At 45.2% G+C, this 27096-nt stretch overlaps 1 protein-coding gene across 3 annotated transcripts in view; it reads left to right on the top strand.

Moving 5' to 3' along the window:
* Positions 1 to 2695: 2695 nt before the first annotated feature.
* Positions 2696 to 27096, top strand: part of VPS8 (VPS8 subunit of CORVET complex) — a 258292-nt gene continuing 233891 nt past the window's right edge. For all 3 annotated transcript variants that reach the window (XM_054038927.1, XM_054038926.1, XM_054038925.1), the window contains exons 1-6: positions 2696 to 3142; positions 9858 to 9926; positions 11391 to 11521; positions 12968 to 13061; positions 20057 to 20089; positions 22615 to 22669. In XM_054038927.1, the coding sequence (XP_053894902.1) occupies positions 2996 to 3142; positions 9858 to 9926; positions 11391 to 11521; positions 12968 to 13061; positions 20057 to 20089; positions 22615 to 22669 (529 nt within the window). In that variant the 5' untranslated portion in view covers positions 2696 to 2995. The remainder of the gene's footprint in view (positions 3143 to 9857; positions 9927 to 11390; positions 11522 to 12967; positions 13062 to 20056; positions 20090 to 22614; positions 22670 to 27096) is intronic.

The following is a 27096-nucleotide window of genomic DNA, read 5'->3' as shown; positions in this document are numbered from 1 at the left end:
GAGTGCACTGCGTGTCTGACCAAACACTGGCCTGGGGTGTGGGCACCTTCCATTCCTAGCGCACTGCGGCTGATCAACCACTATCCTGGGTTGTTGGTACTACCCATTCTCAGAGCAACGTGTGTCTGGCTGGCCGTTAAACTTGTCAGGCAGGGGACTCTTTGGTTTGTGGAAAGATAAGCCAAAGACACCATGGCCTGTTGTGCAGTATATTTTGTGCCTGCAGTGCAGCCAGCTACATCAGCTAGGAACCCGCTATTTCCAGCAGGGAAATATTGGCCTGGGATGGATCCATACTAGCTGCCAGTCTGGACCCTCTGTCAGATTTTGCTTTCCTTTGGTCCGCTCAAAGTGCCAGAAGACTGGGTCATGGGTGGTCTGACTTAGTGGGCAAAGCAGCAGCCAGGCCTAGTAGGTGGAGCAGGGCCAAATTAACCTTTTGTGGGCCCGGCGCCAAACATATTTGTGGGCCCCCATGGAGGCAATGGAGGTCAGTCCCTGGAGCAAGGGGCCAGCCAAAGGCAATGGGGCATGGCATGGCATGGCAGGGGCAGCCCTGCTCCGCCCAATGCGAGGGCACTATTTACAAACTGGTAGTTGCCAGATGCACAGTTGTCTGCCCAGCCCTGTGCTGCCAGCATGCTCCTTCCCCTCAGGGGGGCCTATGCCACCACACACCCCCCCCACCTCCCTATCATAGAATATCAATGTTGGAAGGAACCTCAGGAGGTCATCTAGTCCAACCCCCTGCTCAAAGCAGGACCCATCCCCAGACAGATTTTTACCCCAGTTCCCTAAATGGCCCCCTCAAGGACTGAACTCACAACCCTGGGTTTAGCAGGCCAATGCTCAAACCACTGAACTATCCCTCCTCCCAGAGGGCCCCCCCCCAATCCACCCACAAATATATAGCGCCCTGCACACCAGCATCCCTGCCCTCAGCCCTACCACAACTGCCCAGCACCCCCCCACAGAACCCTCACTACCTAATGCCCCAACACACACAGATCCTCTTCGCCCCTTCACAGCCCAGCACCTCCCCGCAGACCTACTCCCCCAAGCCCTGCCTCCCAGCTGCACTCACCAGCCCTGCTGGGAGGCGACTGTGTCTGCCGGGCTGAGCCAGCAGCGCAGCCAGGGTTGGTCCCAGTGCCGGGAATCGCTCCGGCCCCTCAGGAGTGGCGCAATCAGCTAGGCCAGGGCCTGCCCCGACCAGACTCCCTCAAGATCCACTCGCCTGGAAGGGCCCAGCCAAGCCCTCCACACTGCCCCCCCCCCACTCTCCCAGGCTGAGATTGGCCAGGCTTCTGCACCAGTCCCAGGCGGCTCAGCTCCGGGGAGACAGGTGGGGTGTCACAGGTGGTGGGAAGCAGAGACTGCCCAGATCTAGAGGTGCACTGGGGTCCAACCAGGGGGCTGAGAGGAGCAGGGATTGGGGCCAGGGAGTGGAGCGGAGCCCTCAGCCAGCTCACAGGCAGGCCGAGAGGAGCAAGAGGTGGGCCGGGGGAGCCAGTGGGGTCTCAAGGCACACTGCAAGCGGAGCAGGCCGGGGCCCCTTCTGAGCATGGGCCCGGCTTTATGGAGCCAACGTAAACCTGGCACTGAGGTGGAGCAAGGGTCAGAACCCGAGTTAAGAGTCTGAATGCTAGAGCCAAGGCAGCATCTGAATCAGGAATTGAAGCCACGGGTCAGAACAAAAGTATCAGAGGGGTAGCCGTGTTAGTCTGAATCTGTAAAAAGCAACAGAGGGTCCTGTGGCACCTTTAAGACTAACAGAAGCATTGGAGCATAAGAACAAAAGTAGGGGTCCAAATACCAGATTCAAGGGCAAAACAGTCAGGAATTAGAAGCTCGGAACAGGGTTATCTGGTTCTGAGGCTGGGATAGGCCTGGAGCAGGGCAGGGTCTAGGCTACAGCAGTCCAGAGGAGCATAGGGAGGTATGTATTATTAGGCAAAAAGAACAGGAGTACTTGTGGCACCTTAGAGACTAAGGTGCCACAAGTACTCCTGTTCTTTTTGCAGATACAGACTAACACTGCTTCTACTCTGAAACCTATTATTAGGCAGTTAGCAAGCTACTGCTGTGTTTAAGAACAGACCTGTTGGCTTCCTCAGCCAATCAGGACAAGTGGGACAATCTGTCAAGTGGCCTAGCTGGTGCAACCCAGTTGTGCTCCTTAGGCCAGCAGGAGAGCAAGGCATAGTTGTGCAGCGCCTTATTCCTGAGACGCTGGGTGCTGTGCAGGGTCCTGTGCCCCCACACTGAGCGCTTCACCGTGTCTTACCACCCCAAGCCTGTGCAGTGTCCTGCCCCTCCCATGCGCTCGGCGCTGTGTGGTGCTTTCCCCCACGCTGCTTTCTGCGCAGAGGGCTCACCTACTAAGTGCTGGGCAGTGTCCTGTCCCCAACCCCGCCGTGCACTGCACAGTGGGACCCCTCCGCCGCCGGGGGCAGGGCAGGAGAGGCGCGCGACTCGAGTCCCGCAGTGTGGTTAGATCGCAGGCGGCCAGCGAGTCGCAGCTATTGGGGCGGAGGACGGCCGCTGGCTGTGGGAATTGGGGGCGGAGCGTGACTGTAAGGGGCGGGGCTCGGGGCGGGGAAAGGCGCACGAGCGCTGCTGCAGCAGCTGCCCTTTGCCCACAGAAGGGGCGGGGACGCGCACGCGCACTGTGTATCCACTCCGTAACCCGGCTGCAGCCGCTGCCGGGGTCGGTGCTTCACCCGTCACAGCGGCTCGGGGCCTCTTCCCCCCAGTCCTCTCGTGCTGCTGCCGGGGCCACAGGGGCAGCAGCCTACCCAGCGCAGGGCTAGAGTCCGCCGGGCCCCGGGCTCTGCTCATCGCTGTGCTATCTGCGGGCGGGCGTTAGCCAGCGTCCCAGCGCGCCTCTTTGGAAGCGGCTCCTGTGGCCAGCCGGGGCGAGCCTGAGGGAACGAGCCCGGGCGCAGCCGCTGGTCCTTGGCTGGGCGAGGTGGAGGTGCCGGGTGAACTAGAGATGGAGCCTGAGAGCCTCGGCGCGGAGCAGGGCGCCTCTCTCCCCGGGCCCGCCGAGGAGCTGGGGACGCTGCTGGGCCAGGATGCCGCGCTGCAGAAGCTGAGCGGTGAGGAGCTGGAGAGGGAGCTGGAGTCCAAAAGTGACCTGGTGAGACTGGGTTTGTGGCCCCCCTGGGGTAACGCTCTCCATGAGGCGAAGCTTGGGCTCTGGCTGCGGGGAGAGACCTGACTGGGTGGGGGCCCGTGTAGAAGGAAGAGGCAGGAATCTCCGCTCAGGCTGGATGTTTATTTCCACTTACATCTGCTGCTTTTCGTGTCACGTTCACGCCTGTAAAAGGTTTGGGTCTGGTCTAAGCCACACGACTCTTCACAGCTGTTTTATTGACTTGTATGTGCTTCTAGGGTACTACTCTGTGCTTTGGGGTTGGTAATGCCACTGGCGTGTTATCCATAGTGGGCTCAGGATACTTGAGAGAGGTGGGTGGTGGGTGAGGTAATATCTTTGACTGGACATCTTCTGTTGGTGAAAGACCCAAGGTTTCAAACCCCACAGAGTGCTTCTTCAGGTCTGGGAAAGGAACTCAGAGTGTCACAGCTAGATACAAAGTGGAACAGAGTCTCAGTTTAGTGTAAGTGGCTAACACACGTTTCCAGGGACCGCTAAAGGTGAAGTAGTGATTTTACTGCCCAACACTACTATTGTGCACACTCAGCACTTCCTAGTATTGTCTTCACATGTCTTGTGTTACTGAAATGCAAATACACTGATCTGGTGGATTAATGGCTAGGGCACTGAACAGGAGGCCAGGGGTTCAAGTTGTCTTCCCAGCTGTGCTAATAACTAGTTTTGTGAACTTTTGAAGGACACTATGCCTTTCTGTGCCTCAATTTTCTCATCTGAAAATGAGCTGGGGGAGGGTGGGATGGCTCTCTGCAGCTCCTAGGGAGGAGGGAAGGCCAGGGAAGCTCAGTGCAGTGCCCCTGCCACGAGTGCTGGCTCTGAAGTCCCTATTGGCTGGGAAGCGCAGCCAATGGGAACTGTGGAGGCGGTGCCTGCTGGCAGGGGCAGTGCACAGGGCCCCCAGTCCCTCTGCCTAAGAGCTGCAGGAACATGTCATCATCTTCTGGGGAGCCCCCCTGAAGTAAGCGCCACCCCACACCCCTGCCCCAGCCCTGAGCTCCCTCCCCCACCCGAACTGCTACTATTGCTTGCCCAGGGGCTGTCTGGCTCGGACAGCCCTGAGCCAGCCACACGGCCGCTGAAGAAGTCACGGAAGTAACGGAATCCAGGACCTCTGCGACAGACACGCAGCCTTAATTATGACTTTAGTATGATTCATTTTAATATTTTTTTTTCATTTTAACTTTTAAAATATATTGTTAGTGCTTATAGGTAGGTGGCAATAGAATCATAGAATATCAGGGTTGGAAGGGACCTCAGGAGGTCATCTAGTCCAACCCCCTGCTCAAAGCAGGACCAATTCCCAACTAAATCATCCCAGCCAGGGCTTTGTCAAGCCTGACTTTAAAAACCTCTAAGGAAGGAGATTCCACCACCTCCCTAGGTAACCCATTCCAGTGCTTCACCACCCTTCTAGTGAAAAAGTTTTTCCTAATATCCAACCTAAACCTCCCCTAGTGCAACTTGAGACCATTACTCCTTATTCTGTCATCTGGTACCACTGAGAACAGTCTAGATCCATCCTCTTTGGAACTCCCTTTATGGTAGTTGAAAGCAGCTATCAAATCCCCCCTCATTCTTCTCTTCTGCAGACTTAAACAATCCCAGTTCCCTCAGCCTCTTCTCATAAGTCATGTGCTCCAGCCCCCTAATCATTTTTGTTGCTCTGCGCAGGACTCTTCCCAATTTTTCCACATCCTTCTTGTAGTGTGGGGCCCAAAACTGGACACAGTACTCCAGATGAGGCCTCACCAATGTCTAATAGAGGGGAATGATCGCGTCCCTCGATCTGCTGGCAATGCCCCTACTTATGCAGCCCGAAATGCCCTTCGCCTTCTTGGCAACAAGGGCACACTGTTGACTCATATCCAGCTTCTCGTCCACTGTAACCCCTAGGTCCTTTTCTGCAGAACTGCTGCCTAGCCATTCGGTCCCTAGTCTGTAGCAGTGCATGGGATTCTTCCGTCCTAAGTGCAGGACTCTGCATTTGTCCTTGTTGAACCTCATCAGGTTTCTTTTGGCCCAATCCTCTAATTTGTCTAGGTCCCTCTGTATCCTGTCCCTACCCTCCAGCGTATCTACCACTCCTCCCAGTTTAGTGTCATCTGAAAACTTGCTGAGAGTGCAGTCCACGGCATCCTCCAGATCATTAATGAAGATATTGAACAAAACTGGCCCCAGGACCGACCCTTGGGGCACTCCGCTTGATACTGGCTGCCAACTAGACATGGAGCCATTTATCACTGCCCATTGAGCCCGACGATCTAGCCAGCTTTCTATCCACCTTATAGTCCATTCATCCAGCCCATACTTCTTTAACTTGCCGGCAAGAATACTGTGGGAGTCCGTATCAAAAGCTTTGCTAAAGTCAAGGAATAACACATCCACTGTTTTCCCCTCATCCACAGACCCAGTTATCTCCTCATAGAAGGCAATTAGGTTAGTCAGGCATGACTTGCCTGTGGTGAATCCATGCTGATTGTTCCTGATCACTTTCCTCTCCTCTAAGTGCTTCAGGATTGATTCCTTGAGGAACTGCTCCATGATGTTTCCAGGGACTGAGGTGAGGCTGACTGGCCTGTAGTTCCCAGGATCCTCCTCCTTCCCTTTTTTTAAAGATGGGCACTACATTAGCCTTTTTCCAGTCATCCGGGACCTCCCCCGATCGCCATGAATTTTCAAAGATAATGGCCAATGGCTCTGCAATCACATCCGCCAACTCCTTTAGGACCCTCGGATGCAGTGCATCCGGCCCCATGGACTTGTGCTCGTCCAGCTTTTTTAAATAGTCCCGAATCATTTCTTTCTCCACAGAGGGCTGGTCATCTCCTCCCCATGCTGTGCTGCCCAGTGCAGCAGTCTGGGAGCTGACCTTGTTCGTGAAGACAGAGGCAAAAAAAAGCATTGAGTACGTTAGCTTTTTCCACATCCTCTGTCACCAGGTTGCCTCCCTCATTCAGTAAGGGGCCCAGACTTTCCTTGACTTTCTTCTTGTTGCTAACATACCTGAAGAAACCCTTCTTGTTATTCTTCACACTTGGAGTTGCAGCTAGCAAGAGATGTTATTTGGCCTTCCTGATTTCACTCCTGCATGCCTGAGCACTATTTTTATACTCCTACCTGGTTATTTGTCCAATCTTCCACTTGTTGTAAACTTCTTTTTTTGGCGTTTAAGATCAGCAAGGATTTCACTGTTAAGCCAAGCTGGTCGCCTGCCATATTTACTAGTCTTTTTATACAACGGGATGGTTTGTTCCTGCAACCTCAATAAGAATTCTTTAAAATAAAGCCAGCTCTCCTGGACTCCTTTGCCCCTCATGTTATTCTCCCAGGGGATCCTGCCCATCAGTTCCCTGAGGGAGTCAAAGTCTGCTTTTCTGAAGTCCGGGGTCCATATACTGCTGCTCTCCTTTCTTCCTTGTGTCAGGATCCTGAACTCGACCCTGTCATGGTCACTGCCTCCCAGGTTCCCATCCATTTTTGCTTCCCCTACTAATTCTTCCTGGTTTGTGAGCAGCAGGTCAAGAAGAGCTCTGCCCCTAGTTGGTTCCTCCAGCACTTGCAGCAGGAAATTGTCCCCTACACTTTCCAAAAATTTCCTGGATTGTCTATGCACCGCTGTATTGCTCTCCCAGCAGATATCAGGGTGATTAAAGTCTCCCATGAGAACCCAGGCTTGTGATCTAGTAACTTCTGTTAGTTGCTGGAAGAAAGCCTCATCTATCTCATCCCTCTGGTCCGGTGGTCTATAGCAGACTCCCACCACGACATCACCCTTGTTGCTCACGCTTCTAAACTTAATCCAGAGACTCTGAGGTTTTTCTGCAGTTTCATAACGGAGCTCTGAGCAGTCATACTGCTCTCTTGCATACAATGCAACTCCCCCACCTTTTCTGCCCTGCCTGTCCTTCCTGAACAGTTTATATCCATTCATGACCGAACTCACATGACTGGAGTAATCCCACCAAGTCTCTGTTGTTCCAATCACATCATAGTTCCTTGACTATGCCAGGACTTCCAGTTCTCCCTGCTTGTTTCCTAGGCTTCTTGCATTTGTGTATAGGCACTTAAGATAACTTGCTGATCGTCCCACTTTCTCAGAGTGAGACAGGAGTCCTCCCCTCTTGCGTTCTCCTGCTCGTGCTTCCTCCCAGTATCCCATTTCCCCACTTACCTCTGGGCTTTGGTCTACTTCCCCCGGTGAACCTAGTTTAATGCCCTCTTCACTAGATTAGCCAGCCTGCTTGCGAAGATGCTCTTCCCTCTCTTCGTTAGGTGGAGCCTGTCTCTGCCTAGCACTCCTCCTTCTTGGAACATTGTCCCATGGTCAAAGAATCCAAAGCCTTGTCTCCGACACCACCTGCGTAGCCATTCATTGACTTCCACGATTCGACTGTCTCTACCCAGGCCTTTTCCTTGCACAGGGAGGATGGACGAGAACACCACTTGCACCTCAAACTCCTTTATCCTTCTTCTCAGAGCCACGTAGTCTGCAGTGATCCGCTCAAGGTCATTCTTGGCAGTATCATTGGTGCCCATGTGGAGAAGTAGGAAGGGGTTGCGATCCGAGGGCTTGATGAGTCTCGACAGTCTCTCTGTCACATCGTGAATCCTAGCTCCTGGCAAGCAGCAGACCTCTGTTTTCCCAGTCGGGGTGGCAGATAGATGACTGTCCCCCTGAGGAGGGAGTCACAGACCACCACCAACCGCCTCTTTCTCTTGGGAGCGGTGGTTGTGGAACCCCCCGCCAAAGCTGCCACTTGTACTGGATTACCAAACTGTTCTTAAAAAATAAATGTAAGAAATGTTACAAATGATTCCATTTCAGTGTACAAACCAGTTATCTACAGAGCATAAGCAGTTTACTTTTGTTTAATTACATTAACAGTTGTTAACATTATATGGTCAAGGGGACAGTGTCAACTTGGAAATAACATTTGTCTTAAAACACCATAATTATAAGGAACACTTACAGTAATTAAAGTTTTGAGAGAAATCTCTCTTCAGTATATTACTTTATCAAATACACAAAAAGTATGTATACTCACATTCACTGTTCTGGTGGTGGGCAAAGGGAAAAATGATTAGCTGAAAAGCTCTTTTTAAACATCACCAAGGATGCAGAAAAAAGTTAAGGATTTAAAATAAATATTAGACCATACTACTCAAAGTTACTGTAAGAAACTGGAATTTCTTGATGGAAAAATTGCTGAGGGTAAAAGTTGATTCAAGAGTGTCTGCCATATTCCCACTCCTAGGATTTGCCCCAGACGCTGCTGCTCTTTAGATCCCTTCTAGAATAGCTATGCCCAATGTGTAAAATCAGGATAAGTCTTCCACCTGGTCTGTCTTGTCTATTTAGATTTAAACTCTTTGAAATAGGAACGGTCTCTGAGGGCTTGTCTACATGGTGAAATTTGCTGGCATAACTATATGCCAGTATAACTCCCTATGTGGACATTAATTCTGCAGTGAGCATTCACATGAAGAGTTGTTAGTATAGCAATAGAAATATACTTGTATAACTATAGGGCAGAGGTTCCCAAACTTTTCATATTGCTTACCCCCTTCCAGATCTGCCAGCGTACCCCTGCCCTTCTCATCACTGACACTTTTTGTTCTTCTTAACACTACCTGTCTTTAGCCATCTGTCCATATTTCACTGTTACATACAGATAGTTACAGCCCAACATATACAACTGAAAAAAACCACCCTGAATAAGTTCTGAGCTCAGTTAGACCGGACAGTTGCTGGGCAACTAAATCCATGCTGTACGATGATTGGAGGTCAAGGCTCTGTATGTCAGCATCTCTGTGTTCTCATTGGTACATCTTGAAGTAAATTAACTACTGTATTTAATATAACAAATTCCCACAGAGTTTTAAAGCTTCGTCTGAGTAACCTATTATGAAAATATAATAAATAAAATCCGCCATTACACAATTTCTTCCATGTATTTCCCAGAGATGTCTCAGGTATCAGTTTGTGAACACCTGCTTTAGTGTGTGAGCAATACCTAACACAACAGGGGCATGATCTAAGTTGGAGCCTCTAGATACAGTAGAATCCCTAGTTTACAAACTAATTAGTTTTCAAGGCGTTAATGAAATAAAAAAGCTAATAATTGAACATCTAAATTACAGTAAGTGTATGGCACACTGGATTGTTTTCTTGTCCTTCAAACCACTGCAAAGCAATTGCGAGTGAATTGAAGGCATCTGAATGTGAAGATACAGTAGAACCTCAAAGTTATGAACACCTCGGGAATGGAGGTTGTTCATAATACTGAACAAAATGTTTTGGTGATTCTTTCAAAAGTTTACAACTGAACATTGACTTAATATAGCTTTGAAACTTTACTATGCAGAAGAAAAATGCTGCCTTCCCTTTATTTATTTTTTTAGTAGTTTACATTTAACACAGTACTGTACTGTATTTGGTGTCTTTTGGGGTCTCTGCTGCTGCCTGATTGTGTGCTTCTGGTTCCAACTGAAGTGTGTGATTGACTGGTCAGTTTGTAACTCTGGTGTTTGTAACTCTGAGGTTCTACTGTACATCATACTCCAGTCTACCTTCAGAAAGTTGCTAAATGAAGTACATTCTGAGTTTGTGTAAAAATGTGTTTGGAAGGTGGAATAAAGAGGCTAAACTCCGATCTGTTTTGTTTTTTTTTTTATTTAGATAGATGACAAAGAATTTGATATTCCCCAGGTTGATACCCCTCCAACACTGGAAAGCATATTAAATGAGGTGAGTACCTGTTTAAGAGTTAAGAAATCTAGTCATATATGGTAGTGTTCCAAAATATGGAAACAGAATTGTTCATATTAATAAATTCTCTCTAAATGATGATGAAAGGGAATATTTTGGCTTTCTGTAGTTGGCAAAATACACACACTGTGTAGTAGTTATTCTGAACAGTGTGATACATTTAGATTTTGTGTTTTCTACTCGGATGATGCCATCTTATATTTCTAAGATCTATTTTTTTTTTAAATACTTGTATTTTTAGAAAATATTTACCGGTAGGTAGATACGCAATTGGGCATACTTGTGAATAAATACATAGCCACAGAACACTAGGTATGTAGGTAAATGTTATAAATGGATACATACCATTTGATACAATATTGTGTTGTCATTTGATACACATCAAAGACTACTCTTGTAGTATTGTTATATCTGGGCACCAAAATATTGTTTGCCCTCTGTGTATATGCATAGCGTGTGTTCGTGGTGGCATGTATTATACATCAGTGCATGTTGCAGCAATTGGTGAGTAGGACAGGTTCATTTATATCTAAATCTTTTTTTGTATGTTTTTCAGTATATAGATTCCCACACACATAACTCTGGGAATAGTAAGGTTGTGACAACAATATTTCTGCCTCTCCCTTACAAGAACAAGACTCTTTGCTTTTAAAAATTATTTCCCCCCTCAGCCACACCTTCAAATATTTAAAAAATGGAGCCACCTCATGTTTCCTGAAGATCTAGAGCCAAGGCATACTCTGACTTAGTTTTAGGTAATTTTGTTTTTACAGTGGATCTCTGTAGTGCCTCTGGCCTTACTTTGACATACAGCTTCCTAGATTTATCCTCAAGATCAGTGGCTCAGTTTGGTTTAGTGTTTCGTTTTTATGTACTTAGATTAATAGGTTTTAAGGCCAGAAGGGAGCATTATGATGATCTGATCTAATCTGCTACGTGATACAAGCCAGAGAATTTCACCCAGTGATCCATACATGAAACCCTATAGCTTTTGGTTGAACTAGTGCATGTCTTTTAGAAAGAAGTGCCCATTCTTGATATTCAAGACTACAAGTGGTTGAGAATTTACCACACCCCTTAATAATCTGTTCATCTTTAATTATGTACCTTTAAGAATTGGCTTCTTATTTCCACTTTGAACATTGACTGCACATTCTAGACTCTGGCTCCCACATCTTCTGAGGGTCAGTCCCTGTCAGACTCCAGCAATGGGGATCTCTACTAGTAATACAGGTACTCCAAGAAAAACTGGGTACCCCTTGTAACTGGCCTCCTTTTGGATGGTTGCTTATAAAACACTGTGGCTCTCTATATGTTCTAAGGTCAGAAAGTTCGGTGCAAGGAAGCATGACCTTAGCACCAACAGCCTGAGAATTCCTAGAGATGAGTCATCTTCAATCTGTTTTGTCTGTCATGTTTACCGAATTGTTGCTTTTCTTTCAGACTGATGATGAAGAAGAGTCTTTCGTTCTTGAGGATCCCTCTCTTTTAAACATTGATAACATTGACACTCACTCTTATGACACATCTTCCTTGGCAAGCTCAGACAGTGGGGACAGGACGCACTTGAAAAGGTAACTGATAAGTTGGGCAGTTCTTTCTGACACCATCTTTCAGTTTTAGGTGTGTATCATGAGTATTGGAACTGATTTATCATATTTCACTGAGCACCACACAACTACATTTTCTGACTGACACTCAAGTCTATTCAGTCCATGGGATTAGTATGAGATCCAGTGGGACTAGCTAGCAGGTATTGAATTGTAAATTAGAAATGTGATCGTCTATTCAAAAGACATTTAGAACAATCCCAAGCAAAGAACCACCCAAACTTCCGTGATGAAATATTTTTCATCGAAAAGAACCAGTTTTCTCAATGAAAACCTAATCTTTCAGTTTTCTTATTGGAAGAGAACCCACCATTAAGAGGAAAATCCCTCAGTATACTTCTGTGTAAACTCTGATAGGATCAAACCCCAGTGCAGGTGTTAAAAATGGATGATGTGGACAAAAAAAGTAATTCTGCCACAGGCTACTTTTCCTAAGGGATCCACTAGACAGAAAGATAGGCTTTTTGCACCATGGCTCTTTATATGCTGCAGTGGGCTGTGAAAACTTGCAGAACTGTGTACCAGAATCTAGACTTTCATGGCTTATTTTAAGTTTAAAAAATTATATATTGTGGGTTGTAAAGAACACATTTGGAAGGTTAACAGTGTAATTGATGAATTGGTGTGTAAACTTCCTGAAACAGTGTTTTTTGAGAGTATGTGAACTGTTCCCTCTCTTCAGTAGAGTGTTAACTTAATCACAATTTAGAGGGCAACATTGATTGATTATTTAACCAATTTAACGGCTGATTATTTGTACCAGATGTTCCAGCCCCACAATCCCAAACCACTCCTGGTTCCTTCTCTGGGGCCAAAAGTTCCAGCTGCCCCTGAAAATTTGCACAGTGCAGTGGTTATTAATATAAGATTTGATGAAAAAATGATACGTTGGGGCAAAATAAAACGATTTGAATGTGAAGTCAAATAAGACACAATGACATACTGATGATTTTCATAGGTAAAAACAAGTTTTTATCAAATTCAGTTTACCTGAAGTGCTGACATATTATTTCCAGTTTGCTGTACAGTACTGCAGAAACAAGAAGGCCTTGCTGCAGGCTTTAGGCCAAACTAACTGCAGGGTACATAGATTTTGACAATAGCATAGGCCATACTAAAAAAAATTAAGATTTTCAAAAATAGCCTAACAAAGTCTAATCAAATAGCCTAATCAATAGGCTAACAAAGTGGAATCTCACTTGATATGCAAGTGCTTGTGGAAGATTTGACAAGCAAGGCAGGGCTCCAAACCTCACTCCATATCATTTGTGAAAATATGTTCCTGCCTCTCTCATTGCATGGTTTGGATAGTGTGTGGTAAATAAGGTGATTGCAACCATTAGTAACTTTTTCCTATAAACTTAGATGCTGGGATTTATTCTGGACTAACAATATTTTTACTCTTTTTAGAAAGAAAAAGCTCCCTGATTCTTTCTCTCTTCATGGATCGGTTGTCCGTCTTTCTCTTCTGAAAGGAATTTCTGCCCAAATAGTATCTGCTGCGGTAAGTGTTTTATTCCTTCAGCAAAATAATCAATCGAGTTACAATGAGCAGGAATGAGAATATAAATTAGTAAATAAAAACAGTAGCTACTTTGGTAAGAACGTCATGTGGAGTTCTACTTCATCAGTTTCACACTGTGCGCTCTTAGCTTCAAGTAATATTCTGTACCTCTGAGCTTAATGATGAGGCAAAGGAGTGGTGCATTGAGTCAGGATAGTTCGTTTCTTGCAGGAAGGAAAGTGAGTCACAAAGGAAATGGCTATTAAAGAATGCATCTCAAAGAAAAAGTTCAATGAAATATAAACCTGTGTGGTCCAGTCCAGTTTAGTCACTCCATCTAGTTATAAAGAAAGGTAAATGGCTAAAGTGTTCTTAAATAAAGACAGATCAAAGAGGCAACTCCCTCATGACAATATTAATGATAAAAAGACCGAAAACATCACCTTTTCATTAAGAAAAAAGTTTATGAACCACTGAAGGGGAGGGGGTAACTTTCTTGAAATCTTTGATTAACTAAATAGTAGGAAATCTAGCTGTTGTGCTTACCAAATAAGCTTGCCTTACTGTCCTGAAATTTATTTGCAGTGTTTTCTGCCAAAAAAGTAGATTTTTTTTTTTTTTTTTTTTAAGCACTAGTTTTGCTTCATTAAATGGATGATGATACTGAAACAGCTTATGGTCTGACTGATCCCTGCCCTTACAAGCCTCATTGGTTATAATGCATGCATCTACTTTTTTACAGTTGTAGTCAGTTGTATATTAATTCTGACCTCAGTCTTGCCAGGTAAAGAAAACACAGTATGGACTGTACTGTTACACTGACCCAGAGGAAATGTCTGTCTGAGATCAAGTTGAAGCCGCTTCTTTTTGTGGATTTGAATGTGTGCCAAGTGGGAGGCTGTATATTGGAAATAAAAGGGAGTTTTGTTTTGGTCGTGACTGTGAGTGCCTGCCTCAGGGCAGACTGTAAAAAGCAAGGCAGACACCCCAAACTGGTAGTACACCTCTACCCCAATATAATGCAACCCAGTATAACAGGAATTCGGATAGAACACGGTAAAGCAGTGCTCCCGGAGGGCGGGGCTGCGTACTCTGGCAGATCAAAGCAAGTTCGATATAACGCGGTTTCACCTATAACGCAGTAAGATTTTTTTGGCTCCCGAGGACACGTTATATCGGGGCAGAGGTGTATGTTCTGTAATTGTATGTCACCAATCAAGTACCAAATGTGAACTCCCAAAGTACTTCAGTAGTTTTATAAGGGAATTGCAGCCAATCCCATTAGACGCTCCAGTCTATCTTGCCACTAAGGCAAGCTGCGCTATGTGATAAATGGTCACTTACACTAAAAATCACAAATATTCCAGGTTACTCTCAAGAGACCAGTCACCCAGGTAGATTTACATCCCAGGTCTCACACCAAAAGCAATGCTGGCAGCCAATTCTATAGTACGCTAACTAAAGGTTTATTAGCTAAGAAAAAGGAATGAGAGTTAGAGAGGCTAAAGTAGGTAAAAAAATATGTACACGTGAGTCACAGTCTATAATTCTAAATGATAGAGAGTTGTAGTAATTGGCAGAGAGAAAGGAGCATGTTTTGCATTTTTGATCATCACACACTGACAGGTTGCCTTCAGTGCACAAGAATTAGTACTTTCCTGTTAGTTTTTCATTTGGATTACACAAGTCTTCTTTCTTGTTTGATGGGTTATTTAGTTACAGGGATATACAAAATATAGGTTTCAGAGTAGCAGCCATGTTAGTCTATATCCGCAAAAAGAACAGGAGTACTTGTGGCACCTTAGAGACTAACAAATTTATTAGAGCATAAGCTTTATAAAATATAAAAATATAAATGCTTGCTATTACATTATAACAGGATACAGATAAGTGAAAACAATGCATGTAATATCCAGTTAGTTTTCATGAAGTTTAAACACCAAATACATTCTTATGAATGTAACTATCACTTCTGTAGTAGTATAAATACAAGTGAATTGGCTAGCTTCCAGCTGTGAGTTTGACAGTTCTCAGCTGATCCCTAGGCTTTTTCATGATCTGGCACCTGGTCTGCCAGTGTTAGTGAGGAGCCAGAGTGCATTGAGGTAGCAAGATTTAATTTTGTGGTAAAATATGTTAGTAATTATCCACACAGATTCTACTCCTGGGGCATGTATACCCCACGTGCATGAAATCAGATTTAAAAAAAAAAAAAAAAAAGGAATGTTGGCTGTGGCCCCTTGTGTCCTTCCGGCTACCGTAGCAGAGGACATAAGTGGTAGGGCAGCCGTAATTGCCGCTCAGTTCCATCGCGCCATGGGTGGTAAGAAGGAATGCAAGTACTGTCTGTGTCTTCGAGCAACAGTTTCTCCTATCTCACTTTGTGAACTCGTTTAGCTTTCTTAAACTTTGTTTTTATGTTACTTTATTTTTGTTCATCGTGGTGACTTCCAAGTCTCCCATCTTTAATACCCACCCCTCATGCAACTCCACTGTGCCCACTAATGATGTGCACTGCAGATGTCTCACCTGCCTGGGAGAGGAACACAACAGAGCATTGCTTGATATGCTAAAAAGATTCTCAAGAACAGAGAGGCAAGGCTGCGCTGTTCTTGATGGAGATATCTATGCAACCCCATTCTTTCCCCCAAGAAACCTGGGAAAGCTCAACTGCTCCTGTTCTCAGCACTGGCTAGCTGTTGTACCACCTCTACCTCTCATGCGTTCTCCTCCCACAGATGGCATTCAGGCACCAGGGAGAGGGAGAAAGAAGCACCACTGCAGTCAGGACATCAGATGCAAATTTGCCTTCTTTCCCGGAGTATGAGACTCAGATCTTCTCAGGTGCCCTCTGCTAGGAAGTGCAGCCTCAAGCCTTTTGCTGGTGCCTTGGCATCAACGACTCCATTCCAAAAGGACTGTGGTGCTTCTGGCATGGCGTCTGCACTGTGTGTTCTAGCACCAAGACCCTTGGTGACTACCACCTACCATGTCACTGAGCACTTCCTTGGCACTGCTGTCCACTTGGTACCTGGTATCATCCTGGTACTGGTGGATCTGGTACCAGAGTCTCCTCTCTTGGACCATTTTGAGAGATGTCTTGTATCAGCCGTCTACTTTGGCTTTGTTCCATCTGATACCGTGCAGACCTGATAGTCTGGACAGGATTGCCTCTCTTTTATGGAGGAGACCTATGTCTACTTGTCTTCACTTGAATGCACTGAGGGCTACCTCCAGATCCCGATCTCCGCCCTGGGTGAGCCAATGGGAATTTAGTGGACAGCCCAGAGAGTACTATAAAGGTGAACATAGGAGACCAGTAGATTCTAAAGAGCATCTGTCACAATATCCTCTACAGTTTAACAACCCTTGAGCATGAACTCCTACTCTGGAAGAGATCCGCTTCTTTTGTTTCTCAACCAATACCCCCTTCTCTGAGGAAACAATGTCCGCCTCCTCTAACTGCTCCACTTCCCCAACCACAGCAGAGGAGTACTTCAGTTGGAAAGACCAACTTTCTCCTGACCAGGAACCACCAAACCTCCTCAATAAGCTTCCTTGTCTCTGGGTGAAGCTGTTAACGTATCTTCAGTCTCAAGATGAGTTTAATTTTCCAGGATCTCCTCAAAGTTCTCAGCAATCCTTTTGGACATCCTATCTGAGATAATTCAGGAGGAAAAAAGGTAAATTGTTGGATGTTCTCCACATTGCAAGGTGGGCTGGATAGCAATACCCATAAACTAGGGTGATCTTTTGTGGTGAAGGAGATCTGGCATACTCCCACTTCCATCCCACCTACCTCAAAGCAGATAGGAAATGCTAGCCCCCTGTGAGGGGATTTGAGGGTTTCTTCCAAAACCTGACACCTGGCTACTGGTGGACCAGGAGAAATCTAAACAGCAAGGAGCACTGAAGAATATGCCACAAGAGAAGGACCGCCCCCAAAATTGTGCCTGTTTGTCCACAATGTCTATTCTTGTCAGCCTCCAGTTGAGTGACTAATTATCAAGTTTTGCTTTCAAAGCTTGATTTTTTTTTTTTAATTTTTATTTTTATTTCCCCTCTTTCCCCTCCCACCCCCAAATCTTTGGGAGTGATTCTCAAACCTTCTGAACAACTTGCCACGGGAGAACACTAGGAGGAATGAAGACCTTGATGGTAGAGGTGCAGCTGGCCACCATGACCTGCTTGGATATGGTGGCAGGGACCATGGCATCTGGCATTACCATGAGACCTGCTTCCTGGATCCAGACACCTGAAATCCAATGGGAGGTCAAAACCACTATAGAGGACCTCCTATTTTGAGGTGATTGATCTTCTTCTCTCTCCCTTTGCGCTCCCCCTCCCCCCAAACACTACAGTCAAAACATCACAGTTCTTAAGGGTGCTAAGGCGACTCTTTGACCGTTGGGCTTTTGTATTCCCACATCGTGTTTTTACTTCACAGAGAAAGCACCCCTACTACAAGTGCAAATCCAAGTCACAGTCCTACACATAACAAAGGTTTTCTGAGCCTCCATGCAAGAGACCGAGGTTCCTCAGTCCTCCTCCATCCCACGTGCTGCACCTCCTTAAAGAACGGGTTTTGATGTGAGTGTTGAGAGCCTGGCAGAACGTTTTATCGTTTGTCCTTTTCCCCATCCACCCCTTTGAGAACCTTCTTCCTGAGGAAGTGGATGAGAATAACCTCAGACCAGTGGGTCCTCAAGGTAACTCAAGGGTATTCCATTCAGTTCCTCCTTCCCCATCTCCTTTCAGGGACCACTCTTACAAGTGTCCTTTTTTGGAACAGTTTATATGAACTCCAGTGGACTGCAAATCTTCAAGAACTTATCAAATGACCAGTGCCTTCCAACCATGGTAGATTCTATCAGCCAGCTCTGCAAGAACCCCAGAACACCAGCAAAGTCATGTCTTAAACTCATGGGACATGTGGAAGTGTGTACTTGTGTTGCACAGCATGCCAGACTTCACCTCTAGCTGGTTGAAATCAGTATACCCACCCAGAAAGTGCAGCGTGGACCAGCTTATCGCTGTTCCTGTAGAAGTCCCCATCTTTTTTAAACTGGTGTAGAGATCTGTTCCAAGTGTGCAGTGGAGTTCCAGTCTCTCTGTTGCCACCAAGATAGCAATAACAGATGCTTCCATTTTGTAGCGGGGAGTTCATCTCTGCCATTTAAAAGCCCAAGGAAAAGTGTCACTGTTCGAGAGCTTGCTGCATATGAACATACTGGAGTTCAGGGCAATGTGATTCACCTGCAAGACTTTCTTTCCTCTTCTCTAGTGTCTCCCTGTCTACATAATCACTGATGACATCATTGTGAATTACTACATCAACATGCAGGGAGTGGCAAAGTCATCTTCACTCTGCCAGGAAGTGCTGTATCTGTTGGAATGGTGCTTTGTCCACCAAATCACATGAGTCTATCCACCTTCCTGGCCTGTGAAACACCTTGGCAGATTGTCTCAACAGGACTTCCTAAAGCGTTACTAATGGTTCCTCAGCAATTCTGTTCTACACAGCATCTTTCTGAAATGGGGATAGCTGTCGATGGGTCTATTTGTTATGTACAAGAACAGCAAGTGTTTGGCATTCTGCTCATGGGGGTTGGGGAGTAGGCCCAGGTTTGCAGATGGATGCATTTCTCCTCCTACGGACTACACTCTGTACTTTCGTGCATGTTCACATAATCCCCAGAGTCCTCAGGAAACTCAGGCAGGACTAGGGCTATGTCATCTTGATAGCCCCAGCAAGACCCAGACAGTTCTGGTTCTCAGATCTGGTGAGCTATTGTGGACCCACCCATAACCCTACCTCTCCTTTCCAACATACTCTCTCAAAATCAGGGCCGGATACTGCACCTGAACCTGGCCTCACTGCATCTGACTTTGTGGATGCTGGTTGGATTAACCCCCTAGAGAGAGAGTTCATCTGATGTCCAGGAGATCTTCCTACAGAGCAGGAAGCCCTCTACCAGACTCACGTATGCTGCAAAGTGGAAACGATTTTCCATCTGGGCTTGGTTAGGGTACATGTGGTGGCCATCTCTGCAGATGACCCATGGGTGCAGGGTTACATTATGTTTGTTCACCCTACGGTATCAAAATTTCTCCAGGGTCTCCTACATTTTCACTCCAGTCAAGGAGCCTCCCACTTCCTGGGATTGCAACTTGGTTCTAACTGGTCTGATGGGGAACTCTCTTTGAACCCATGGCAACCTGCTCTCTGTACCTTATGTCCACACAGATGCCATGGCCTGCTCTACATCCCTGCTAATCAGCGTCCCACTTTCTGGGATTCTTATTGGCAAAGGGACTGAGTGTGATTGAGGCTGCCCTGCCTCTTAAGCCCCATCTTTAAGGGGCACAGGTGCAGCCACAAAGGATATTGCTATTAAAAAATAATGCAATCTCACATGCATGGGGCACATGCGCGGCAAGAGTAGAATCGGTATGGACAATGCATCTCAAAGAATCATGGGGTAAGTAACGGTTCTTTTCATTTAGTTTGGCTTGAATCTTAATGCTGCTGCAACTGGTGATTTCTCAAGTTCTGTTAAATTACATTAATAAGAAATGCAGTTGAACAATATTAACTTAAAGTGAATATTTTTTGTGTGGTAGGCTAAAGCTAATTGTGTATCTTCATGTTTTTTCTTTGGAGTGAGTGCAAATAACCTTCTTCACTTGGGGGAAGGGGGGGTTACATTTCCCGTGGAATCATGGGGTTCCATAGCTATTCCCACAGCTTCTCTCCTGCCTTTTGTGGGGCAGTTCCACAGGGAGGTTCACACTATGTTGCTGATGTAGTGTCCTCCTCATTGTAGTGTTGGTGCTGCTGTTAGAGCACAGTGTGAATGAGAGGCAGCACAGAGCGATCCTCCAGTCAGTACAGCTGCACTTTTTTTTTTTTTTTTTTTTTTAACAGAAATGTACCCAGGGAAGGAGCCCTGCCTCCTTTTACTTTATTAATAATGACTTTTCTGTTACTGTAGGACAAAGTGGATGCTGGTTTACCTACTGCAATAGTAAGTATTGAAAGAACTGTAAAAATACAGTATAGTAAATCTTCCTGTTACATCTGTGGTCCATCCCTTGTACTCCATAGTGCAGTATTGAAATGTTGACATTTTCATCTTGGCCTTCTCCCAGGAGGTGGCATTGATTCACACCCAGAATCTTAAGCATGCACGGCAGAAGGAGTAGCCTGAGACACTTCATTTATAGCAGTGGAGTTCTACCCTCTTCCCTCACCCCCACTATTGTCATATTGAGGGCAATATCATTTGGGAAGCTTCTGTTGATCACTTGTCCCACAAGCTTCTGCCTTTTTTCAGACCATGACCAAGGCTTATTACTTAGGCTATGGCTACACTACCGAGCTTACAGTGGCGCAGCTGCTAGTACAGACACTCTAAGTCGATGGGAGAGAGCTCTCCTGCCAGCATAGCGCTATCCACACCAGTGGTTAGGTTTGTGTAACTTGTATTGCTCAGGGGGGTGGCTTATTCACACCCTTGAGCGATATAACTTATACAGCTTAAGTTGTAGCGTATACGTGAATTTAGGCACTAACATTTTCCCATTGAATGTGACATAAAAGCTTGGCAAATGTCAATGCCAAGTTTCCCGTGATATTTCCTCCCTACCAGTCATTACTTAGACTGAAATAAATAATTAGGGCTACGATTTTATCATGGATATTTTAGTAAAAGTTAGGGACAGGTCACGGATAATAATAATAATAATAAAAAAATCACAAAGTCTTGACCTGTCCCTGACTCTTACTAAAAACATCCCTGACAAAATGAGGAGGGTCCAGCACCCTGCCCCTCTCCCACAGCTGCAGTGACTGGGAGCTCCAGGAACCCTATTGCCCAGTGGCTGGGAGCTGTGGGGAGGTCCCCCTGCAGGGCTGGAACTGGGTGGGATCTCCCCATTGCCCTGCGGGGCTAGGAGCTGGAGGGGGGCCCTGCCAGGGTTGGCAGCTGGGGAGCTGCGGGATGGCTCCGCAGTCTCTGAGCAGGTCTGGGGTCCCTCTGCTGCCACCACAGATGTCTGGGGTCTGCAGAGGGGCCCTGGCTGCTCGCAGCAGCTGGACAGCTTGGGGTCCCCCAATGTCATGGACATCGCTGGAAGTCATGGGGGCCCCAATGTCACAGAGATTGCTCTGCGACCTCCGTGCAATAATTGTAGCCTTAAAAATAATAATTCCTGGTATCTGTCCAAGGTCCTCCAACATCAACTAAGTGTCATACCATAAACTGCATACTATGTTGTTGTAACCATGTTGGTCCCAGGATATTAGAGACAAGGTGGGTCAGGTAACATCTTTTATTGGACTAACTTCTATTGGTGAGAGAGGGAAGCTTTCAACCTTACACAGAGCTTTTCTCGGTGTGAGCTCCAAAGCGTCCTTCTCTCACCAACAGAGGTTGGTTCAATAAAAGATACTACCTCACACATCGTAAACTGTATAACATACTGGCTTCCAGTATGATCATAACCATCTTATAGCAACTCAATTTAAAAAAAAAAAAAAAAAAACCAAAAAAACTCCCACCATGCCTTGGTTAAAAACACTATTAAAGTTGTGGAGTCAAGCACTCCAGCTAGGAAACATCAGAATTAAGGTTGCCCATGGCTGAAGAATAAGGGAAATCAGTTTTTAAGAGAAATGCCCTATTTAGGCTGCTTGTCTCCTTAGAGAACCTTTGATGTAAGTGTAACAGTTCATAGAGGTAGGGTGAACCAAAGAAATAAATTCATGTGCAGTATTCTAACAATGTCTAAGGAACAAGGAGAATCACTGAAATCCAGGTCTACTATTTACAGAACAAATTGGAAATGTCTATTGTGTGTACGGGACATGCATGTATATAAAACCTGAACTTAGAAGCTCCTGGTTTTCAAGCATTTTTTTATCTACAATGTTTTCAAAGCTTTATAGCAGAAGACACAAATATATCTTTACAACGTTTAACTATATTCCTGACTTTGTGGCACTTAAAGCCGTATCCAACTCCTCATTGAAGTCATTGGGAATTTTTCTCTCTGTCAGTTGAACTGGGCCCTTTATGGGGGATCAGAGAATTGCTGAGGGTGCACTCAAACTGTAATCCTTGGATATGAAAAACAGGGAATGCACTCCTGTGCCAGACAACAGGAGTGATATTAACCTCACATAGAGGAAATCTACTGTCTGTGGTTTTTCATCACCATGGTAGATGAATGTATTGAACTTGAAACAGGGTGGGGAAAATACAGCACTGTGCTCAAATTAAGGAATGATGAGGTAAATGACAGTCATTGAGATGTAAAATTATATTTTAATAGCAGTATTGTGATGGGTGGTTGATACAGATATTTTGGATTGTATGCATTTGATACTTGTCTGTGGGAAGCTTGCTGTGATGTCTGTAGTTTTCTAAAATGGTTTTCCCTTTGCTGATTAACTTTGGCCAGCTGCAATAAAGATGCTGACTGGGCTTAAATCATGGACTTGTGGCAGTTTGACATTTCAAAATTTAACTTTTCTCCATGTTCTGTTCAGGCAGCGTCAAGTCTGATAGCAGTGGGGACTTCCCATGGTTTGGCATTAATTTTTGGTAAGTTAAAAATACCATTTTGGTTTCTTCAGCATTCAAATGCCATTCTGAATTTCATATTTTAATATTTAATTTACCTATTAAATATTAATTCATTTAAGTAAAGAACTATAAAAAATACAGGGTCATAAACATGACCAAAAAACTAGCATTTTTTTTAAAGCAATTTAATTGTCCATTCTATCATTTGTCTATTTTTTCCTTCAACTTTATAACAAGTTGTGTCATGCTGACTAGAGTTCACTCAACAGAAATCTCATAGGCCTTCTGGAATGTTTCCTATCTTCTAGGCAATTGTTATTATAGAAGTCTTTGATACTTAATGAAAATTCATCATTTTGGTTTAACAGAATATTGAGGCAATATAAACAAGATCAGCATAAATTTGTCTTACAATGTTTATCATCTTTTTGCTAGCATTTGTCCCAACTTTTCAAATAATAGATTCCTTGTTATCAGATCACATCCTGACTTAAATGTTGGCAGGACATGTTGAGTCTAACACTGTAATACATTTCTTAGCTATTACAGGGTGAGAGAAATCTGCTATTAAATATTATTCTGGGCTGAGGATAAAATCAAACTTGAACAAGAATTGGTCCTATTTGTTATATGCTCACTTAAATATAAACTGTAATCAAAAAGCCAAATTTGCATGCTTCACTTTGAGAGTGTGATACTTTTGAAGCTAGCAGAAGTGGTAGTGCACTATCCTCTCAATCCTATCCAACCATAGCAGTGGAAAGTGTAAGTGTGTGTGTTGGTCTGAGGTACTACTGGTGACTAGAGCACAGGACTGGAAGCCAGGAACTGCTGAGTTCTCATCCTGGCAGACCTTGGGAAGAACTGTTTGTGTGAGCCCCATATCATAGCTGGGAGATATTGCTAAGCATAATTCCCTGTCTTACAGGGATATTGTAAAGATCAGTTTACATCAGTAGGATACAGTGCTTTGGACCTGTAAAGCACTATATACATGCAAACTACTTTGTTCCTCCTTTCTCTGTAAAGAAGAAAAGAGACAGTCAGTACAGAGAATGTTTCCATACATCCCCATCCAAAGCACAAAGGAAAAGACCGAAGCAATATCTATAAAATCTCGGAACAATATATATGTAATACTGCTTCAAAAACATCCAATCATTTACAAACTCTTTAAGGCACATCAGAAACCTTGCTTTGATAAAGTGAGAGAGAGCTGTCTGTAAAACTACTGTATGGATTTTTAAAATGTAGAATTTGGTTACATTAGTCAGGGCTGGCTTTAGGCCGATTCAGGCAATTCCCCTGAATCGGGCCCCGCGCCCTTGCCGCTGGCGGTACACCGTACCGGGGCAGCCGGCTTCCCCAGGGGGCAATTTAAAGGGCCTGGGGCTCCCAGCAGGGGCTGGAGCCCCAGGCCCTTTAAATTGCCACCAGAGCCCCACTTCTGGAGCCCTGGGGTAGGGCTGCGGAGCTCTGGGGGCTATTTAAAAAGTGCGGGGCTCCCCTTGCTTCTACCGCCCCGGCCCTTTAAATAGCCGCTGGAGCCCCGCCGCTTCCCCAGGGCTCCGGCAGCTATTTAAAGGGCCGGGGCGGTAGAAGCAGGGGAACCCCTCCCTGCCCGCAGCAGCAGCCAGCCCCTGCTGCACCCCCTGCCCTCACCCAGCCCCACACCCCCTGCCCTGCCTGCAGCCAGCTTCTGTCTCCAGCCAGCCCCGCACTCCCTGCCTGCACCCCCTGCCCTGCCTGCAGCCAGCCCCGCCTTCCCTGGCTGCGTGTGTGCTGCGGCACCCTGGAGCCTCTTTAGGTAAGCAGCGATGGGCCGGAGCCCGAACCCCTCCTGCACCCCTCTCCCCAACTCCCTGCCCTGAGCCTCTTCCTGCACACCACACCCCGTCCCGCACTCCCTCACGCACCTCAAACCTCTGCCCTGGCCCTGCATACAATTGCCCCACCTAGATGTGGCCCTCGGCCCAAAAAGTTTGCCCACCCCCGTTCTATTCCCTAGTTTATATATGTGACATTCCCCAGGGTACAATCTAGACAGATGGACAAATGTATCCCCTCTATTCTCCAACCTGGGGTACCTTTTACACTGCTTCACTCTGAGAGCAACCACTCCTGGTCTGTCCACACATAGCCTCCGGTATGTAAATCATCCATCATCATCTTCTTTTGTATGGCTTGGGTAGGTAGCAATAACTATAAATTTATTTCTAAGTTTGATAGCCAGCACATTTCTGCAGCAGTGAGCTGGTGAATGTCCTTCAGGCTCCCGGCAAAAGAGCGAAGGGGACATTCAGATATGATGTGCTCTATCATTTGTGCCCGGAGACCACAATCACATACAGGTGTTTGCCTCATTTTCCATTTAGAGGGTTTGTCCACATCTCCCATGAGATGTCCTGATGCGATTCAATCTGCACCAGTTTTTCTGACATAAATTTCAGAAAGCATGTAAATCACTCCGTTATACTGAGAGTGCTACAGCCGTGAATTACACTGTGGATACCACAAGTAAACTCCCAGTCCCAGACCATCCAAAGAAATGTGCATCTTTTACTGCCCAGTACTCTCCTGGACAATACAAACTCATATAAAGTCTGTCATTTCATTAATAGAAAATGATATGCACAAACCTTATCTAAAATGGAGTTCCCCAACCACTTCAATCCAAACACACACTGGTTTAGATAAAACAAATTTATTAACTACAGAAAGATAGATTTTAAGTGATTTCACATAAGAAGGCATAAGTCAGAATTGGTTACAAAGTAAATAAAAGGTAAAACACTCTAATAACTTAACAAGCTAAGTTAATTCAAAGCAAAGGTTTCTCTCACCATATGCTTTAGCAGGATTTCAGCCAGTAAGACTTTCAGTCAGGATCTCTTCCCGCAGTTCAGTGTTAATTTCCTTGTCCTTCAGGTGGCGTTGATGCCATGAGTAGCGATGAAGGGAGAAAGATTTTTGGGGCCTCTGCTCTCCTGTTTTATAGCTCTCTTTTCCTTTGAAAATATCTCCAGCTGAGGTTCAGGAGATAGCCAGACTGTGGAGAGGTAACCTCTAGCTGTTCATTGCCAAGATGTAAATTTCTCACTCTCCCCGGTTTTCCTGTCAAATAATGACCACTTAACCAGGTAATAGTCTATTTGATTTAATTGACACCTGGCTGAGGCATCAGTGTGCCTTTTTGTTTCCGAGGAACTGGTTTCTGGCTGTTTCCCCAGCTTTAGAATATGTCCTAGTAACATCCTACAGTAGAATCTTATAATTTTACATACAGTGTTGCCACACACATTTTGCCAGGACAATAATGATCAGCAAATTGAGTTTTCTAATGATACCTCACAAAGCATACTTTTTACAAAATCCATTATAGTTTTGTAAAAAGGGTGAGCATAGGGGTTCAGACTGTCACAATATATCCACATATTTTGGCCCTTTTGGTCACATGATCACACTGGGAGTTCATATGCAGTTGTTAATGACCCCAAGTTCTTTTCAATACAGCTAAATGCAAAGTCATACATATAAGAGAATGTTGATCAGACTTATAGCAAATCGGATTGCACCCTAGAAAATAGTGACACTGAAAAGTATGTTTAACTGTGCCCAGCTTATCAAGTGTTCTGCATCAGTGATTATTCTTGAATCATGTATCGGCCTTTCCAGTATTTTGCCCATGATCAGGGTCTGGCTTACTGGCCTATAATTATAGGACTCATCCTGTTTACCCTTTATAAATATTGGCACAACCTTGACTTCTCTTAATTTAATTAAAATTAACATTATTGGTCTGGAGCACTACTCAACCAACTCATTTAAAATTCTTGAGTACAGATTATTCACACTTACTGACTTTTAAAAATGTTTAGTAGATTCTATTTTCCAGTGGTAACTAAAGATCATATTAGAGGGCATTTCATCATATATATTATGGATATGTCATCAGCTTTGTTCTGAATAAGGAACAGAAATATTTACTATACACTTCTTTTAGACAAGAGCTTTCAAAACTACTTAGCAGAAAACAATAGCTTTTACCCTAGGACTGTCAAATCATCTTATAAAGGTAGGAGAAACTGAAGGAGACTACTGAGGAGGGATTTTTCAAGTCCACCTTTATAGAGAGATGGGGATTGCCTTGCAAGATCCAGACCAGTGGTCTGTGTATAGTCAGGTGTCCAGTTTCCAACTGTATTCAGAGGCCAGTACAAGAAATGTCTCAGTAGAAAAATCTGTCCAGGGGAGGAAATTTCTTCCTAACTCCTGTCAGTGGTTGAGTTACACCCTGAGGCGTGAGTGTGTTTGTTTATTTTTAATAGCCTTTATAAATGTTCATCCTTTGTAATGTAACTGTGGAAGTTCTAATTGTTATATATCCAATCTCTTTTGAAGGGTGCAAAGCTCTTGTCCTCTATCTTGTAGAAGTGAGTTCTACA

This window comes from Malaclemys terrapin, chromosome 9 (genome assembly GCF_027887155.1).
Source record: "Malaclemys terrapin pileata isolate rMalTer1 chromosome 9, rMalTer1.hap1, whole genome shotgun sequence".
NCBI classification, from domain to species: domain Eukaryota; kingdom Metazoa; phylum Chordata; order Testudines; family Emydidae; genus Malaclemys; species Malaclemys terrapin.
The sequence above is the reverse complement of the archived record's forward strand: the minus strand, read 5'-3'. Positions and strand labels throughout refer to the sequence as shown.